General features: G+C 48.8%; 1 protein-coding gene across 3 annotated transcripts in view; it reads left to right on the forward strand.

Moving 5' to 3' along the window:
• Positions 1 to 19967, forward strand: part of TNKS1BP1 (tankyrase 1 binding protein 1) — a 332768-nt gene that overhangs the window by 106744 nt on the left and 206057 nt on the right. For all 3 annotated transcript variants that reach the window (XR_013607004.1, XR_013607011.1, XM_078674811.1), the window contains exon 2: positions 593 to 719. Coding sequence is in view for 1 of the 3 variants with exons in the window: in XM_078674811.1 (XP_078530937.1) it covers positions 614 to 719 (106 nt within the window). In the remaining 2 variants the exon portion in view is untranslated. The remainder of the gene's footprint in view (positions 1 to 592; positions 720 to 19967) is intronic.

Genomic DNA, 19967 nt, shown 5'->3' on the forward strand with positions numbered 1-19967 from the left:
CTGTAATAAGTGCCCGTGTTGACAATTATCTGCGGGTACTCAGCACCTGAATCACCGGCTCAAATTAAGCACTGCTCCTAACCCAGCACAGGCACGTTCACTATGCACAGCCCAGCAGATCTAGGGTTTCATGTAAAAACAGACTGCAAGCAGCCCTTCCCCTAAAACACAGACATCGAAATCTAGATTTCTAAAATCTGGACGCACACACGCATCCTCGTAATAAAATTTAATTCCCAAATTCAGCAAACTCACCTCAGCACCTTTTAATACTGGGTAGTTTACCCTACTTCTGGTATATTTTTGAAGGACGTTGTCGATGGTATTAAATTATTACATTTTTCTTGCATAATATTTCTGGAACACCAAGAATGCGGTGGTCTATATTTGGGAGTCTGTTTTTGGGAAAGGTATATTTCCACTCTGTCTTTTCACTTGCTGCTGAGGTCTACCACCCATGGATTGTAGGTCGTTGCTTTAAAGGTTTGCAGTAATCAGGGTCCCAGATGAAGGCTTCTTGAAGGCATGTAGATGTGTGTACGTCTCACCTGGCTGTCTCTCTTGACCTTGTACATTTCTCTTCATGTTGTAGTAAAAGCAGTCTGACGTCACGATGACATCACTGGCGAAGCCCCTTCCAGCCCCGCGCCGGATACCCACTGACCAGACGCGGGACGGGAACCCCGGGTCCACCGAGCAGATGGACTCTGAAGAGACAGGTGAGTGTCCGGCGCTGGGGATGTGAGAGGGTGGACAGGGGCGACAGAGCTCTGTGGTGGTCAGGAGAGGACCTTACACACACTCGCATTTTATTTTTTATAAATCTTTTTATTAACTTTGCTCAAGGTCTCATGCAATACACAGCAGTGATCAAAAGACATGCAGAAAAGCAGCATTACATTGTACTTTTGAGGACAAACGTACACACTCGCATTATTCATGTATGGAAGGGTCCTCTCTGGTGTCACCACCACGCCAACGTCATGTGAGGGAATTGTTATTTATTGGGGGACAAGCGTAGAGACCCAGACACTGCGACACCAGGACCCTCGCGGACACACTCCGGCTCCTACAGCCGGATGCTGCGAAGTGATGGTCACTGCAGCCGGTGGGTCCTTTCATGATGGTCCTTACATGAGTGTGGGCTCAGTCGGTATACAACGTTTACGACGAAACTTTTACAACGACCTACCATCCTACCATTACAACGCAACTTTTACAACGCAAACTATTACAACGCATTGCTCTGGGGGGCACTCTAGGATAGGGAATAGGTTAATTTACTATCCAATAACCTTCCCTACTATCCACGAGGACTGGAGTTGGAATAGTAAATTAAACTATTCACTATCCAGCACCCCAAAGCGCTATGCGTTGTAATGGTATGCGTGGTAAAAACCGCATTGTAAAGGTAGGCGTTGTAACGTCATACATCCGGCTCAGTCACCCCATACAGAGGGTCTGGTCTCTCATCATCGCGTCACTAGTTGTGTGACCGTGGCAATGCCGTTGAAGAATCCATGTACACTGTACTGTAAAAGAAGCAAACTTTTTTAAACTTTCAGAATGAAATAACACTAAAGTTTCTCCTTGCAAATCAGATTTGTTTAGAAAGGAGTAAACAGGTTACACCACAATGATCTCGCCCACAGCGCGCGAGGGTAAAGTGAATGCTCTCACATATAGGGTCATTGCAGACACTTTGGGCTTGATTCAGAGCTTCCATTCTATCCTATGGGATTTATATTTCGGCTGACGGGACATCCGGCACCGTTGTGACTGAGTAACCCTTGCGCTGAAATCTGAACCAGGCCGTAGTTCCCAGCACTGGCTTTTCCCCTACAAATCGTTGCTATCAGCAGGGCCGGACTGGCCGTAGCGGGCACCGGGCGTTTCCCCAGTGGGCTGCTAGGGTGGGGGCCAGTTTTGGGCCCCTGGGGGGTCGTTTTTGTTACCGGGGGTTGGCAATATTTGCCCCTGTAACAAAATCAGCCGAAACAGGCCCTTGCAAACTGCTCGGCTGCACCCCCCCTCACTCCAGGGGGGCCGGCTGAGCAGTTTGCCAGGGCCGGTTTCGGTTCCCAGTCGGGCCCTGGCTATCGGGCAAGTCAGTGTAATTAGTTTAGTGAAAAAACTAGGACCACAACATCCATAATGCATTTGAGTGCCACATGATATCACAGGGCATGGAGTAGGGTGGACCACCTAAGCCCAGGTGAGGTCACACCGCAGCTCCCTGTTGGCACTCGCCACACTGGGACGAGACAAGGCACGGCCCCCGCGACAAAAGGCAGGCTGCCCACTGCACCGGGGAGGTAACACTCACAGTCACTTCCTGGTCTCATCCCTGATAAAAGGGGGCTCTGACCTGCATCCTGAGTTGTCCTGGAAGCCTTTCACCTGTGGGATCTCACCCTCTGCTCAGAGCACTCTCGATTTCTACCTCCATGCCAGAGTAGCTCACCAACTCCAGGTTTCTCTTTTAATTCTGGTTCTCGTTGCCCTAAGTGTGTCAATCGGACTACAAATCCCAGAATGCAAATTCCCAAAAAAAACTGTACTGTATGAGTTACTGACATATAAAACTGAGAACTCTGACATCCTCCAATGGTAGGTTTCATCCACAGCACCCTGGGTGGTGCTCACCAGCAACCCGAGTGGTGCTCACGTGCCCCGCTTGGGTGGTGCTCACCTGGGTGAGGGGGGCATGTGTTTCGTCTACAGCCCCGCATGGGCTGGGGTTCTCAGTGAATACTCTTAGCCGCGGCAGAGTTCTACAAATGTGGGGCTGTTTTCAAGAGAGTAGTCTTATTTTTCTTTTTTGTTAAAGTATGAAATAGTTTTTATTAGTTTTGTGAAATAGACCTTAGAACAATTGTGACAGACATGTCGTGAATTTACATCAAGGACGAGCAGACATGCTGAATGACAGATGGAGTATTCCAGAGTATCATTACTGGATGTAACTGATATGACCCAGGATCCTGGGGTTTCCTTCTGGTATTACTTTTGAATTGTGCTTGTTTATATTTGAAGGTGTTTTGGAATACAATTTTTTATTATTAATAGCCCTGACAAAGTTCTTATGGAACAAAACGCATTGGCTGATGTCCAATTCGGACTATTGTGAAGAATTAAAGAAACGTTATCGACTTATTCTAGTGATTTTGACTTCTTCTCTGGTGCGCCCTCTACAACGGAAATATCGTGAATGATGTGCACTCAATTCCATACAATAATTAGATTTCAAAAGGAGATGTACACAGATAATTATAATAAAGGAAATAAAAGAATCCACGTACAAGCATATTTCAATTAGGGTAAATTTCATACATATCTTAGGTCGAATGTATGACGTTACAACGAATTCCGTTGCAACGCATGCCTTTACCACGCATGCGTTACAACGGAATTCGTTTACCACGCATAACATTTACCTCAATTGCATGCGTGGTGACGTCATACGTCGTTAAGAGAAAGCGGAAGTTTATTTTCCGTTTTCTCTTAAATGACGCTGATTAAATACATAACCCGACGTGACTTCAGGTGAGTTTTTTTTGGGGGGGGGGGAGACCCCCCCAAGCCCCCCTTTTTTTACTTTTTACCTTTACCACATATACCTTTACTACAAACCTCGTAGTAAAGGTATGCGTGGTAAAGGCTTTCGTGGTAACCACGCATGCGTTGTACTGCATGCGTGGTTAACGATTTCGTGGAAACGGCTTCGTTGTAATGGCCGTTTCCCCTTAGGTCCAGTGAAACTACAAACCCCACAGTTACCCCTTATCATGTCGTAGCAACCGATAAGGCCCCAAATCAAACCATGTTTTCAATATATCAATCCAGACTTTTCCTTTTACAGATTATTGTTTTTAGGTCTGTTAATCGAATTGGCTCACTTGATGGAATCCCGCCACAATTCCCAGAATGCATCAAACGTGTTCAATAGTGACCAGCACTGGAGAAGCAGTGACCGGGGGTCATCCGGTAAAGTGTTTTTTATGGCACTGGTCTGAGCCGACCTGGTTGGGGGAGACGTGCCCTGGGCACGTCTCACCCACAGGGGTGAGTGAGGTCTCACCCGCAGGGTCTAGGGCAGGTCTCATCCACACAGTGTCTTACCTGGTATGCCCCCCGCCTCCCGCGGGGAGGGTCGCGTTGAAAGAGGTCAGGAATGCTCTCGACTCTCCTGATCAGTCAGAGGTGAGGGGCGTCAGTCCAGGGTCGCAGTTGGGAGTCTGCTTCCGTAGGACTACAAGTCCCAGAATGCCACGAGACAGAGAAGCCTGTATTAGCAAGCTACTTACACCTTACATGGTACGACAACTTAAGAACGCTGAGGTCTTACCAAGGCCTGGCTCTCCACATTAATTATGAAGATTTTAAATATAATTCTATAAGCTTTTATTATCATAAATGCTGGGGAAACAGCCATACCAGCACACTTTAAAAAAAAAAAAATCATCATTTGTGGGTGTGCTATTCCAATAAGGCTCGAGTGAAGCGAGCCGAGAGCACCGATCCCAGCGGTGTTGGGCTGTTTAAAGCCCAGCACGTGACGGGCAGGTAGTAACACTTCCCTAGAGTTCTGTCCTGCGCTGCTACAGGGTTATAGTTGTAGGAAGCACAGGAGGTAACCCATAAACCACGTTGGGATGGGTGTATTATGTAAACAAAAACAGGTCCCAACAGGTATTATTTAAAAGACTGTTTCAAAGGAGTATGCCACAGGCATTACTGAGAACAGAACACAAGGAGTCAAAGGTTTGAAAAAAGGGTGGTATTATTCACCAAGGGCAAGGGGTAATGCATTTACAGTTAAGACAGCACTGTAAAGATTAGATCTTGTGACAACCCAGTGGCACTTGGTGCAAGGTGCTATATACAGTTTTAAGTGAAATGAAAAGTGCAAGTGCTTTTAAAAACAGCATAAGTGGCGCATACATGAAAATATGTACATCATTTAAAGCTTCAATTACAGAACAAGTTACAATCACTTGGAAAATAGTTATTTTCTGGTAAGAGCTTTAAGTGCGATATGCGTCATATGATTCAGGCTGTGTGGTCGACGGCGTTTCGATCCCCTTGGGTTGGGATCGTCATCAGGACGGGGTTGCTACAGGGTTATAGGCGGTAGCACGTCATAACGATGACCTTTGGCAGTCGTTGGTTTTTAGCGAACAGCATGATGGGACTTGTTGGCTCAAAATTCCCAGAGGAGCAAAATGCAGAATAGTCCCGGTTGCTAAGTTGATGGGCTGAATATGAGGTTGGCTGAATGTCTCCCTCGAGGCCTGGGGCCACATGACACCCGGGCTCGGGGAGAGGTCTCACCCACAGCCCCGAGGGGGTCTTACCCAGAGATCCTTGCTCGAGTCTCACCAGAGGCCAAAGGCAGACACAGCATGCCAATTCTGCAATAGTGCAGGCTTGCATTGTACAAACGAATGCATTGTGGTAGTTGTAGTCTTGATTCCATCTTGAAAGCGATGAACTAAAGTACCTGGTGACAGTGGCGTGTGAGAGAAGCCCTCCGGCCTGGATGGTTGCATCCTTGGTGGCCTGGGGTCACGTGCACCAGCCTCGGATGGGGTTAATTCGCCAGGTGGGCGGGGTTACAGGACACCGCTTTTCCATTCCTGGAATGTTCTTTGCATATAATTGTAATCAGGAGTTTGGGCGCAATTAAAGTGAAACACAGCTCAGCTCCCAAAAGGCAGCGATTTGTTAAAGTAACCTCCCATAGGATTTTATAATACATTATAGCATACCGGCCAATAGACCCGATTTCATCGGGAGACTCCCGATTTTGAAATCAATCAATGGCTTTATTTTAGCTGTCTCCCGCCTGAAATCAAATTTTCTTCAATAGAAGTCAACCGGGAAACTACATTCTCCCTATTTCTGTTTCAAAATGTCCCACTTCCCTGTCCTGAATTGTTGGCATGTATGGATTATAGGACAAGCAGGGTGCATGAGAGGGGCCCCCGGTGACCGCTGTTCGTTGGTGCGAGTCCTAGCGTCGCTGTCGTTTTTCCTTTTTTTTTGGGGGGGGGGGATTGTGCTTGTGGGAAATCCCACTCCTTGTCGCCACTGTGAAGATGGGGCTTCACACCCAAATGAGGACACAGATGCAGTGTTCGAGATTGTGAAGTGGTTTATTACAATTACGCAGAATATCTCTAGAAGAGCGCCGGGCGTCTTACTACAGTCGCGTTCCGGTCGCCTCTGACGCGCCTCGCGCTATCGCGCATGCGTACAACGTTCGCGCTCTAATTCTGACGTGCCGCGTCATGCGCTGCTACGCAGAGTTAGAGCGCAACACTACATATCTCCTCTTTTTATATAAACAACAATTAGCTAAAGGTTCAAGGATTCAATAGTCCTCTAACTCAAAGTCTCTGAAATGTGCAGGTCTGACCACCACTCTTCCAGCACGTGTTCGTCTTACCGGTGTGGAAGCTTCTCGGGGACTCTCACGTGCGGGGCTCATCACCACTCCTTGTTGGCTAGGTTCACTTCTCGTTGGTATGGCGCTTCTTACTGCTGGAGTCTCCTCCACACTCGATTCCTCCAGATCTTCTCTCTCTACGTGCATTTCTCCTTCCTCTTGGCTTTCACCTCCTGTGGTCATCCCTTCAGCACTACTTCTCTGTCTCTGATCACATCGGTCCTTTCCGTCCTCCATGGGCCATTGTATAATCTTATTGATCTTCGCCATGCAATCTTGGGACCACACTTTTCCGTCACTGAATAACGCAGCTCTTCCATATACTTCTTACACTTGCAGGGGTGGGCTGTACTTGCTCTCTCCCTTCTTTCTTAGTACAGCTAGCTTGACTCTCACCCATTCCCCTCTCTCCAGAGCTGTCTCTTTCACATTTCTCCTCCTATTGTAGTGTTCAGTGTATACTTTCTGAGCCTTCTCCAGATTGTGCTGGACTACGGCCGGTGACCATTTGCTGGTGACCGTCTTTTCTCTCCAAATTATGTTGTCTTTCGTGAAGGGGTGCCTGCCTCTCAAGATCTGGAAGCGGCTGTACCCTGTCGAGGCGGGGGTGATTCTGTACGCCCACAGCATACTCTGTATCTCTACCTCCCAGTCTTTACCTTTCATTATGGCAGCCTGTATGGATCCCATAAGGACACGGTTAAATCTTTCTACCTGTCCGTTGCTCGCTGGATGGTACACTGAAGTGTGTTTTGATTTTATACCATTCCTCTCAATATATCTGTACCACTTCTCTGAAGTAAATTGCGGGCCATTGTCGCTCAGGATCGTTCTCGGGATCCCTTCTCTTAGAAACACAGATGTGAGAAATGTTATCACGGTGTCCGAGTCCATTTCTTCTTGCACATGAACTTCTGGCCACTTGGAGTACTTGTCCACTAAAACACACAGGTATTTTGCCATTCCTTGGTTATCCAATACTGGCCCTAGAATATCCACTGAGACGTCTTCCCAGGGGTTGCGCGGCTGGTCGAATCTTCCCAACGCTGGTCTTAGAGGTTTAAATATCTTGTCCGCCCCTTGGCACTGGTCACAGTCCCTCACATGCCTTTCACTTGAATATCCATTCCCGGCCACCAGTACATTTGTTTCACCCGCAGTTTGGTTTTCACGATGCCGAGATGACCTTCATGTAGCTGGCCCAGCAGGAGCGGGATCAATTTCGTGGGGGGCACCACCTTGTCACTGCGATACAAAAAGATTCCAGAGTCGCTTATCGATAGCTCCTCCCGCACCTCATAAAATTTCTAGAGTGTCTCTTTTAGTCTCTTCTTCTCTGGCCAACCCTTGATCAGGCAGTGTTTGACTTCATTCATGTCTCCGTCCTCTTCATACGCTTGCGCCCATTCTTGTCTGCTGAATACTCTTTCTGAGTCCTCCATCACAGCTACCATCTCCGCACCCTCTGATAAGGCATCGGGTGCTTCCTCCATGGCTGAGGCTCGACTGAGGTAGTCGGCTACTTTATTGCGCGTTCCTGGTATGTACTCCACATCATATGTGTATTCCAACAGTTTCAGGGTCATCTTGGCTATGCGTGGAGTGGCGGTGGCATGTCCGCTCGAGGTGAGCACCTTGACCAGTGGTTTGTGGTCGGTTTGTAACCGAAATCTGGTACCCCACAGGAACTGTCGGAACTTCCCCATGGCCCATGTTACTGCTAGCATTTCTTTCTCAATTACACTGAATTTCTGTTCCGTGGGGGATAACGCTCTGGACGCGAAGCTGAGGGTCTCTACCGTGTTATCTTCCCTCTCTTGTGCAAGGACCGCCCCTAGACCCTTTTCGCTGGCATTGTGGTCAGGATGGTCTGTCCCAAGGGATCATGTCCATGCATCGGCACCGCCTGGCTTATGTTCCTTTTCAATTCCTCAAATTCTTTTTGCGCTTCATCATCCCACAGGAACGTGGTTTTGTCTCTTATGAGTTGTCTTAACTTGTGAGTCTTCGTGGCAAAGTGCTTGTAAGGGATCAGCTACAGGAGAGGTGGGATGGAGCTAGTCTGGCACGTTGAATAGAGTTTTTAAAGACGGTTTTATTTTAAGATATGCCTTTCGCCGTCTACTAGTCTGTCCTATCTGTCTTATGCGAGCAAACTCGTCGGGCTCCGTCCTGACTCCTTTGGGGAAAGCTGAAAGTTCCAGGGTGCTTCTACCACGCAGCGGTCGAGAGTTCTCCAGACCGCAAGGGATCTGTGGTCGTCGGGGCTCCAAGGCCTCAACTCCAGGCGTGCGTGGAAAGAAAGGAGATAACAAGGAATCAGTCTGACGTCCCTCGTAGATTGGTAGGGACCAGGGAGTGAGGGACACCAAGTGAAGGAGTGTATCTTTAGCGTACTTTCCTGTGCCTTTGTGCTCATGAGGGAAAGGGTAAAGGAGGCGCTACGCTATACACTATTTACACTCGTTTACTGCACTATTACGAGTTACCCAGCCCGCCACTTTGCCCCATACCTTTGCAAGCCACACTCCTCCCGCGGGAGCGTGGCGGAGCGAGTCACCGGGTCGTTGGCCTCCTGGCTTGTAGTCCACAGCTGGGCTCGTCAGGGGTTCTTCTCCACTGAACTCCGGTTCCTCTCTCAGTCTCCAGCTTCGTCCGTCTTCTCCTCCTCGGGAAACACTGTCGGTCGTCTTCCGGGTTCCGCCTTCATTTGAGTTTTGCGACGTTGCGGGTGGGTGGAGTCTCGTCTGTTCCATTTCGCCTTCAGCTCCCCACGTCTCTTCCGAGTCTGCGCGAGTTCATTTGTCCGGCCATGGAGAGTTCGGCTGTTTGTCGGAAAGAGAAAGGGGAACAGCTGACCACCAGTCTTTAACACTATCAAGACTGGGTTCTCCATTGGGGTTGTCAGGGTATAGTCCCGCCCCGTCACAGTGCTGGACGAACTTGCTATAATACTCGGCCATACCCAGGAAGGACCTCACTTCTTCTTTACTGACCGGCTCTCTGGCTTCACAGATTGCTTTCACATTTTCCCTTTTAGGGGTGATCCCTTGGCCTCCTATTTCATGTCCTAGGTAGGTGACTAATGTCATGCCCAGCCTACACTTTTCCCATTCGGCCGTCAGACCTTTCTCTTGCAACACACTCAGCACTTTGTTCAACTTCCTGTCGTGGTCATCTCGGTCCGTCCCCATAACTAAAATGTCATCCTGGAAGTATTGGATGCCTTCTACGTCCTTGAATAGGCGGTGCATCAGTTTTTGGAACATCGCTGCGGCAGATGCCAACCCGAAGGGCATCCTGCGGAACTGATAACATCCGAAGGGTGTTATGAAGGACGTACGTTTCCTGCTCGATGGGTGTAAGTCTATTTGATGGTAGGCGGATGCGAGGTCAACAGTGGAGAACCATTTCACCCCTCTCGTTTTGGCAAGCATCTCTTCAATCCTGGGCAACGGGAATTTCTCTACAATCAGGCATTTGTTGAGCTCGCGAAGGTCCACACACAAACGCACCTTGCCATTTGGTTTTCTGGCCACCACCAGGGGCGCCAGCCATTCCGAGCTGTCTATGGGCTCGATTATTCCTTATTCCTCCAGCCTGCGCAATTCTTGTTGCACCGCATCCTTTACCACTATGGGTATATTTCTGACCTTGTGGGATACAGGAAGAGAGTTCTCTTTGAGTAGAATCTTGTGCATGAATTTCTCCAGTTTGCCAACTGTACCCCAAACACTTTGGGGAAGTCCCTTTTCACCTTCTCCAGGTCCGGCCAACTTTCGCCGTCTGTTAGCAGTACTTGTTCCTTGCCTCCCGGGTCTAGTTTTATTCCAAGGTCACCTTGATCTATCCATCCTAACACCGAGGGGCCCTTCTCTGCCACATACAGTTTGCATACTGCCGACCTTCCTCTGAATTCAAACTTCAGGGTCCTGTAACCCACAATGGGAATCGGGTTGGTCGTGTACGATACTGGTCTTATGTCAGGTGGTTCCAATTTGGGGCCTAGACTAGGCTTGGACTCTTCTTCCCACACCGATCTTTGCACTATGGTGTATGGGGATCCTGAGTCAATCGCTATCCGAGCTATCGGAGCGCTTGCTTACTAGTCCCAATACTTGCTTCTCGATACACAGCACTAGGTCATCTTCATCCAGTTCCTCCTCTACTTGCTCTCCTGCTTGCGATTGTGCTATGTATTTCACCACCGACTTCTTCCTTTTCTTGCGACATACCTTTTCATAATGTCCTATCAAGCCGCAGAACCTGCATTTCGCGCGGAAGGCTGGGCATCTTTTGTCCTGGGCGGCATGTGTTGTACTCCCACATCTGTAGCATGCGGACTTGCTCTCCATGGACTGCTTCCCCGTTTGTCCTGGTTTTCCTGCCCATTTGTTTGTTCCTCTCCCGTCTCCGGGCGTCATTCTATGTCTGCCTGAGGACTCAGCATCATCCACTTTGTTGACCATGATCCTCTGAGCGATTTCCCTTTTTGCTGCTTCGGCACAACGCTTTGAGAGCTCTGCTTTCTTTACCATCGCTATTACCTCCTTTAGCGTTGCTTCTCCGTGTGCCCACAACTTGTCCTGCACTGTTTTGTTGGTGGTGTGCATTACTATTTGATCTTTAATGAAGTCGTCTTGGAGTTGCCCATATTTGCAAGTAATCGCCAGTCGTCTTAAGGCCGCGACATAGTCGTCTATGGATTCTCCCTCTTCTTGCTTCCTCTGTTGGAAGTTGAAGCGATCAATTGAGACACACACTGCCGGGCGGTAGTGATTGTCGAGAGCTTCTAACGCATGCTTGAAGACGTCATCGTCAGCTGCCTGCCGGGTTGCAGGCACTATGTTCGTGAACACTCTTATCCCCTCGGGGCCTAGATTATGTAGAAGTATCCGTCTTTTCCTCGTGCTGGTAAACGCCTCCCCACTTTCATCTTCCAAGGCTTCGAGGTAGTTTTTGAAATATTCCTTCCAGTCCTCCCATTTCATCTGGGGTTCACCTGGTTTGGGCAGAAACGGAATTGGCGCCGTGAGCGAGGTTACTTGGTTGCTCATTCTGGCCTGCCCTCCCGGTTCCTCTCCCTGGCTCCTGGGGCTGCCTGGCGCACTGATGTTCCCGCCTTGTTCCGGATCTTCTCCCTGGCTCTTGGGGCTGCCTGGCGCGCTGGCGCTCCCGCCCTGTGACGTGTTGGGATGGGGTTCTCTTCCACCCCCTTCACCGCTGTCTCCCTTCTCCGCCAGGGCCTCAGTGGGGGCGCTGCCACCCTCTTACCGTGCTCCTCCGCAGATCGCCTCGTTTCTAGGCTCTGGGGCACGTGGTGGGCGTGACCTGTTCCTGTGCACCTCTACCGCGCTCTTTCTGTGATTCCTGCCGTTGATTACAACCTCCTGGTAGCCAGCCTGTGCCCTTGCAGTGTTTCCCCGGTGACCGGTGTTCGTTGGTGCAAGTCCTAGCGTCGCTGTCGTTTTTCTTTTTTTTGGGGGGGGGGGATTGTGCTTGTGGGAAATCCCACTCCTCGTCGCCACTGTGAAGATGGGGCTTCACACCCAAATGAGGACACAGATGCAGTGTTCGAGATTGTGAAGTGGTTTATTACAATTACGCAGAATACCTCTAGAAGAGCGCCGGGCGTCTTACTGCAGTCGCGCTCCGGTCGCCTCTGACGCGCCTCGCGCTATCACGCATGCGCACAACGTTCGCGCTCTAATTCTGACGTGCCGCGTCATGCGCTGCTACGCAGAGCTAGAGCGCAACACTACAGCAGTGGAGAGGGGGAAGGGTGCAGATTGGCAGGGGTGTGTAGTGGGAGAAAGCACATTATTTTGTGAAATAACGAACATTTTTCAAGTTTTTGCAAACAATGACAGAGAGGGTGTGTTTGGGGGCGTTTTGTCTGTGTGTAAAATTCCTGCTGACATCGGACAGACACCTCACCATATCCGACGGAAAGCGCCCCCCCCCACCCCCCGTCGTGCTGTCACGTGGAGGTCTGGGGTAGGTCTAGCTCGACCCCCTTTGGGACCTAACCTATAACCCTGTGGGCAGGCTCCACAGCGCCCCCTGTGATGACCCTTTCCTGCACTGTATAGGTGGGGCTCCTTTCTGCAGCGCCCTTGTGTGGGGGGGGGGGCTCTCACCAGCCCCCCTTGGCAGACTTTAGCCCATCCTTGACAGCTGCTTTAGTCCAGATGTGTTCGTTGTATTCTGAGAGGTGAAGCCTTCTTCAGCTCATTATACAATCAGGACTACAACTCCCAGGATGCAAATTTAAACACGAACTGCAGCAGCTGCTCGCACGTGGTTCTGGGGTCTTGCCAGGCTCAAATAGCAATGCTTGTCTGCTGTGAGCCAGCTGGGGCTGGTCCGTCTTTTATTTTTATGGCTGAGGGCCTCTAGTCCTTCCTCAGTGTCTACGGCGGGCTGCAGAGCAGTGATTGCACCCCCTCCCTGGACAAGGATGGGGCCCTGTGGATGAAGGTGAGCTGCGCCCATGTTGTCACTGCTAGGGGAGGGGGTGTTTCTGATGTGTATCCCTTTACAATGCCCCCACCCCCCTCCCTTCCGAGGCTGAGAGCTGGAGTGAGTGTGAGCCTGCGCGGGGGCATTCATGAGGGGGGGGGGGAGGGGGGAGGGGAGTCAGTTGCTGGGACCCCTCATCTCCCCGGAGGCCCCTCCACCGTGGGGGCATATGATGGTGCCCCCTCTGCAGCATCCCCCGGGGCTCTGGACCGATGCCAGACCCTGAGAGGCGTCACATCTCATGACGCATTCCAGCTGCATCTGTGCTCCCTGCCAGCTGCATGTATGTTCTGTGTGAGCTGTATGTGTGCTCTCTGCCAGCTGCATGCATGCTCCCTCCCTGCCAGCTGCATGCATGCTCCCTGCCAGCTGCATGCATGCTCCCTGCCAGCTGCATGCATGCTCCCTGCCAGCTGCATGCATGCTCCCTGCCAGCTGCATGCGTGCTCCCTGCCAGCTGCATGCGTGCTCCCTGCCAGCTGCATGCGTGCTCCCTGCCAGCTGCATGCATGATCCCTGTCAGCTGCATGCATGCTCTCTGCCAGATGCATATATGTTCTGTGTGAGCTGCATGTGTGCTGCGTGAGCTGCATGTGTGCTCTCTGCAGCTGCATGTATGTTCTGTGTGAGCAATATGTGTGCTCTCTGAGCTGCATGTGTGCTGTCTGCGAGCAGGATGTGTGCTCTCTGCATTCTTTGTGCGATCAGGATTTGTGCTCTCTGCGAGCAGGATGTGCGCTCGCTGCAAGCTGCATGTACACTCTCTGCGAGCAGTATGTGAGCTCTCTGCGAGCAGGATGTACGCTCACTGCAAGCTGCATGTACACTCTCTGCAAGCAGTATGTGAGCTCTCTGCGAGCAGTATGTGAGCTCTCTGCGAGCAGGATGTGCGCTCGCTGCAAGCTGCATGTACACTCTCTGCAAGCAGTATGTGAGCTCTCTGCGAGCAGGATGTACGCTCACTGCAAGCTGCATGTACACTCTCTGCAAGCAGTATGTGAGCTCTCTGCGAGCAGTATGTGAGCTCTCTGCGAGCAGGATGTGCGCTCGCTGCAAGCTGCATGTACACTCTCTGTGAGCAGTATGTGAGCTCTCTGCGAGCAGTATGTGAGCTCTCTGCGAGCAGGATGTGCGCTCGCTGCAAGCTGCATGTACACTCTCTGTGAGCAGTATGTGAGCTCTCTGCGAGCAGTATGTGAGCTCTCTGCGAGCAGGATGTGCGCTCGCTGCAAGCTGCATGTACACTCTCTGCGAGCAGTATGTGAGCTCTCTGCGAGCAGGATGTATGCTCACTGCAAGCTGCATGTACACTCTCTGCAAGCAGTATGTGAGCTCTCTGCGAGCAGTATGTGAGCTCTCTGCGAGCAGGATGTGCGCTCGCTGCAAGCTGCATGTACACTCTCTGCAAGCAGTATGTGAGCTCTCTGCGAGCAGGATGTACGCTCACTGCAAGCTGCATGTACACTCTCTGCAAGCAGTATGTGAGCTCTCTGCGAGCAGTATGTGAGCTCTCTGCGAGCAGGATGTGCGCTCGCTGCAAGCTGCATGTACACTCTCTGTGAGCAGTATGTGAGCTCTCTGCGAGCAGTATGTGAGCTCTCTGCGAGCAGGATGTGCGCTCGCTGCAAGCTGCATGTACACTCTCTGTGAGCAGTATGTGAGCTCTCTGCGAGCAGTATGTGAGCTCTCTGCGAGCAGGATGTGCGCTCGCTGCAAGCTGCATGTACACTCTCTGCAAGCAGTATGTGAGCTCTCTGCGAGCAGGATGTGCGCTCGCTGCAAGCTGCATGTACACTCTCTGCGAGCAGTATGTGAGCTCTCTGCGAGCAGGATGTACGCTCACTGCAAGCTGCATGTACACTCTCTGCGAGCAGTATGTGTGCTCTCTGCATGCTATCTGCAAGCAGAATGTATGCGCTCAACAAGCAGGATGTGCGCTTGCTGCAAGCTGCATGTACACTCTCTGCGAGCAGTATGTGTGCTCTCTGAGCTGCATATGTGCTGTCTGCGAGCAGGATTTGTGCTCTCTGCGAGCAGGATGTGCGCTCGCTGCAAGCTGCATGTACACTCTCTGTGAGCAGTATGTGAGCTCTCTGCGAGCAGGATGTGCGCTTGCTGCAAGCTGCATGTAAACTCTGCGAGCAGGATGTGTGCTCTCTGCATGCTATCTGCAAGCAGAATGTGCGCTCGCTGCAAGCTGCATGTACACTCTCTGCGAGCAGTATGTGTGCTCTCTGCGACCAGAATGTGTGCTCTCTGCAACCAGAATGTGTGCTGTCTGCACGCTATCTGTGAGCTGGATGTGTGCTCTCTGCGAGCAAGATGTGTGCTCTCTGCACGCTACCTGCAAGCTGAATGTGTGCTCTCTGCGAGCAGGATGTGCGCTCGCTGCGAGCATGATGTGCGCTTGCTTCGAGATGCATGTCCACTCTATGCAAGCAGGATGTGTGCTCTCTGCATGCTCTCTCCAAGCAGGATGTGTGCTCGCTGCAAGCTGCATGTACACTCTGAGAGCAGGATGTGTGCTCTCTGCATGCTATCTGCGAGCAGGTTGTATGCTCTCTGCAAGCAGGATGTTTGCTTGCTGCAAGCTGCATGTACACTCTCTGTGAGCAGTATGTGTGCTCTCTGTGAGCAGTATGTGTGCTCTCTGCGAGCAGTATGTGTGCTCTCTACAAGCAGGATGTGTGCTCTCTGCGAGCAGGATGTGTCCTCTCTGCGAGCAGGATGTGTGCTCTTTGCACGCAATCGGCAAGCAGGATGTGCGCTCTCTGCGAGCTGCATGTATGTTCTGTGTGAACAGTATGTGTGCCCTATGAGCTGCATGTGTGCTCTGCATGCTATCTGCTAGCAGTATGTGTGCTCTCTGCGAGCTGCATGTGTGCTCTTTTCATGTATGCTCCCTGCCAGCTGCGTGGATGCTGTGTGCGATCTGCAATCATGCTGTCTGTGAGCTCCATACGTGCCTGGAAACATTATACTAGCAAACTGGACCCCTCTGGGTCGGTCGGTGTAGGTGCACAAACAGTATGCTGTAGGGAGCGGGGGCTTCAGGGCCCTGCGCCTGTGGGTGGCTGGCACACAGGGCACCTGTGAGGGTCTGCCTGTGAGGGCACTGCACCCGAGAGTCTTCGGCACACTTCCATATGTGAGGGGTCCCAGAAACTGTCCCTGCGAGAGCCCCAATATAAGGAGGAATTATGAGAGGGGCCCCAGACCATAGGGACAGGGCTCCGATCACGACTAAAAAGTCAGAAAAACTCCCTTTGGGAACTAAATTAGTCACAACAAAATCTCATCACCCTTTCACTCTGACATTCATCACCTTAATCTGAAATTTGCTTCGTGTTGACCCCAAAAATCAACAAGTCAAATTTACAAATTAGCTAAATAATTCACCTTTAATGCTGTATCATAATACACACTATTTCAAGCAGCATATAGAATATAGAATATATATACATCCAATAAAAAACTTCAATATTAAAAACACATATGTGCAAGATGCACCAAATTTAATATACAGTAAAAATAAAGTTACTAAAATTCTAGGGGGAACACCTCAGACTGATACATTTGTCTTTCTAATTTGCTAATTTGTATACATCAACCGAAAAGGTACATTAGATGAGAATCTATTGTATGCTGGTGTTACTCTGGTTTAGTCCAACAAAAGCGGAGACACGTTTCGGTGGCAAACTCGGATTTTCTACCACCTTCTTCAGGGCAACAAGATATCTCCCATGTGAAATGCCTATTGTTAAAATATACCAAACGAATATGGTTATATTTTGTGTTTAAAAGTTCATTTATCGTCAAAAGTCCAATAAGTATGGTTCAGCCCAACGTAAGGTGTAAAAGGTAAATTAACCCAGTTGATATGTGCGGATGTAGTACAAAAGGGGGTGGTGATGGACGGAGCATCTGAACCAATCAAACACTCACACCCAGTCAAAAGATCTGGGTTTAATCCATCACCGTTCTTTAGCCCACTCTGCCACCCCAGTTCAGACATGGCTATATGCAAATCAGTCTGACCCTGTGCCTCATGGGAACAGTCCAGCCCGAACTGCCAAGCCATGCCTTCCCTGGACCGGAAACAAGCTTCCGAGGACCAGTTTCTGGCATTCCAGCCGTCTTCAGCCCAGCTTGCTTGAATCCAGTGGCAAAGTGAGCAAGGGACTCACGTCTGAGCATACCCTGCCACACTTATGGCGGCCAAAAGCGGTACAAAAAGGGGGTGGTGATGGACGGAGCATCTGAACCAATCAAACACTCACACCCAGTCAAAAGATCTGGGTTTAATCCATCACCGTTCTGTAGCCCACTCTGCCACCCCAGTTCAGACATGGCTATATGCAAATCAGTCTGACCCTGTGCCTCATGGGAACAGTCCAGCCCGAACTGCCAAGCCATGTCTTCCCTGGACCGGAAACAAGCTTCCGAGGACCAGTTTCTGGCATTGCAGCCGTCTTCAGCGGATTTATACACGCAGCACAAGAACATTTGAGATCCTGGAACTCAGCGGTTCGTGAATTTTATAAACTGCTCTCAGTAGTACCATAAACAGCCCCAATAGTACTGTGGATAAATCACCTTTTATTATAGTCACTCAACTTGAAAAAGTGGGCAAAGACCCGGTTTCATGAGTGAGTGGATCCAATATTGGATTTTAAGGACCATTTAAACCATACGTTGGGATGAACTATACTTATCAGACTCGTGACGATAAATGAACTTTTATATATGAAATGTCACAGTTTTGATTTGATGGAAAGATCTGTCTTGAAATAAATATCTGCTTTTGCAGAAGATCACACCCTGCTTTCGTAGTACCAAAACTGAATCTGCCAATACAGTGGCACTCAAACATCAATAATTGCAGACTTTATTGGAGTGGTGGCTCTTCCGCTACTTACTCTGCCCTTGTTCAGCGCGTAGAACTACCCACCCTACTACAGAGACTTCACGGGCCCGATTCACAAAACTAACTTAAGACAAAATGCTAAACTTACTACCATTTTCGTATTCACAGAAGGCACTTACTCATTTCGATATTCACATAAGACACTTACTCATTTCGATATTCACAGAAGACACTTACTCATTTCTGTATTCACAGAAGGCACTTACTCATTTCTGTATTCACAGAAGGCACTTACTCATTTTGGTATTCACAGAAGGCACTTACTCATTTCGATATTCACAGAAGACACTTACTCATTTCTGTATTCACAGAAGGCACTTACTCATTTCTGTATTCACAGAAGGCACTTACTCATTTTAGTATTCACAGAAGACACTTACTCAATTCTGTATTCACAGAAGGCACTTACTCATTTTCGTATTCACAGAAGGCACTTACTCATTTCGATATTCACAGAAGACACTTACTCATTTCTGTATTCACAGAAGGCACTTACTCATTTCTGTATTCACAGAAGGCACTTACTCATTTTAGTATTCACAGAAGACACTTACTCATTTCTGTATTCACAGAAGGCACTTACTCATTTTAGTATTCACAGAAGGCACTTACTCATTTCGATATTCACAGAAGACACTTACTCATTTCTGTATTCACAGAAGGCACTTACTCATTTCTGTATTCACAGAAGGCACTTACTCATTTTAGTATTCACAGAAGACACTTACTCAATTCTGTATTCACAGAAGGCACTTACTCATTTTCGTATTCACAGAAGGCACTTACTCATTTCGATATTCACAGAAGACACTTACTCATTTCTGTATTCACAGAAGGCACTTACTCATTTCTGTATTCACAGAAGGCACTTACTCATTTTAGTATTCACAGAAGACACTTACTCATTTCTGTATTCACAGAAGGCACTTACTCATTTTAGTATTCACAGAAGGCACTTACTCATTTCGATATTCACAGAAGACACTTACTCATTTCTGTATTCACAGAAGGCACTTACTCATTTCTGTATTCACAGAAGGCACTTACTCATTTTAGTATTCACAGAAGACACTTACTCATTTCTGTATTCACAGAAGTTAGGAGTCCTAACTTTAGGACTCCTAAATGCCTTCTGTGAATACCGAAAGTCTTAAAATTAGGATTTTTCAAAATTTAGTAGTAGTAAAGTTAGGACTCCTAACTTTAGGACTCCTAAATGCCTTCTGTGAATACCAAAAGTCTTAAAATGAGGATTTTTCTCAACTTTACTACTACTAAATTGAGAAAAATCCTAATTTTAAGACTTTCGGTATTCACAGAAGGCATTTAGGAGTCCTAAAGTTAGGAGTCCTAACTTTACTACTACTAAACTGAGAAAAATCCTAATTTTAAGACTTTTGGTATTCACAGAAGGCATTTAGGAGTCCTAAAGTTAGGAGTCCTAACTTTACTACTACTAAACTGAGAAAAATCCTAATTTTAAGACTTTCGGTATTCACAGAAGGCATTTAGGAGTCCTAAAGTTAGGACTCCTAACTTCTGTGAATACCGTAATGAGTAAGTGTCTTCTGTGAATACCAAAATGAGTAAGTGCCTTCTGTGAATACGAAAATGGTAGTAGGTATAGGATTTTGTCTTAAGTTAGTTCTGTGAATCGGGCCCTACGTCTTTGGAATTCAAGGTAACGTTGTGAAATGCGTTATTCGACAGGATAGTCGGCCTCTCTTTACCCCTTCTCCTCTGAGCCAGTCCACCACAGATGCACTCCAGCCTCAGCCATTGCTCCTTCCTTATTCAGCATCCAAATTCGGCCACTACCAGACATGAGTTCAGCCTTTGATGCAGTTGCCATGACTACGCTGATTTTTTTATAAGAGACAGTGGTCCCTGGGAAAGTTAGGAATTTGTATCTTATGAATTTAGACCAGGTCAGTGCTATATTTATGCCAGTATCCAGCCAGATAAAGGCAGTTTTAATATGCAAAATAGTTTAAGAAAATCGAACAGAGTTGAGAGTCCAATAACAGGGGGATACAAGTCTGTATCTCTAGACCCACATGTAAAACA

This window comes from Lissotriton helveticus, chromosome 1_1 (assembly GCF_964261635.1).
Source record: "Lissotriton helveticus chromosome 1_1, aLisHel1.1, whole genome shotgun sequence".
In the NCBI taxonomy this organism is placed as follows: domain Eukaryota; kingdom Metazoa; phylum Chordata; class Amphibia; order Caudata; family Salamandridae; genus Lissotriton; species Lissotriton helveticus.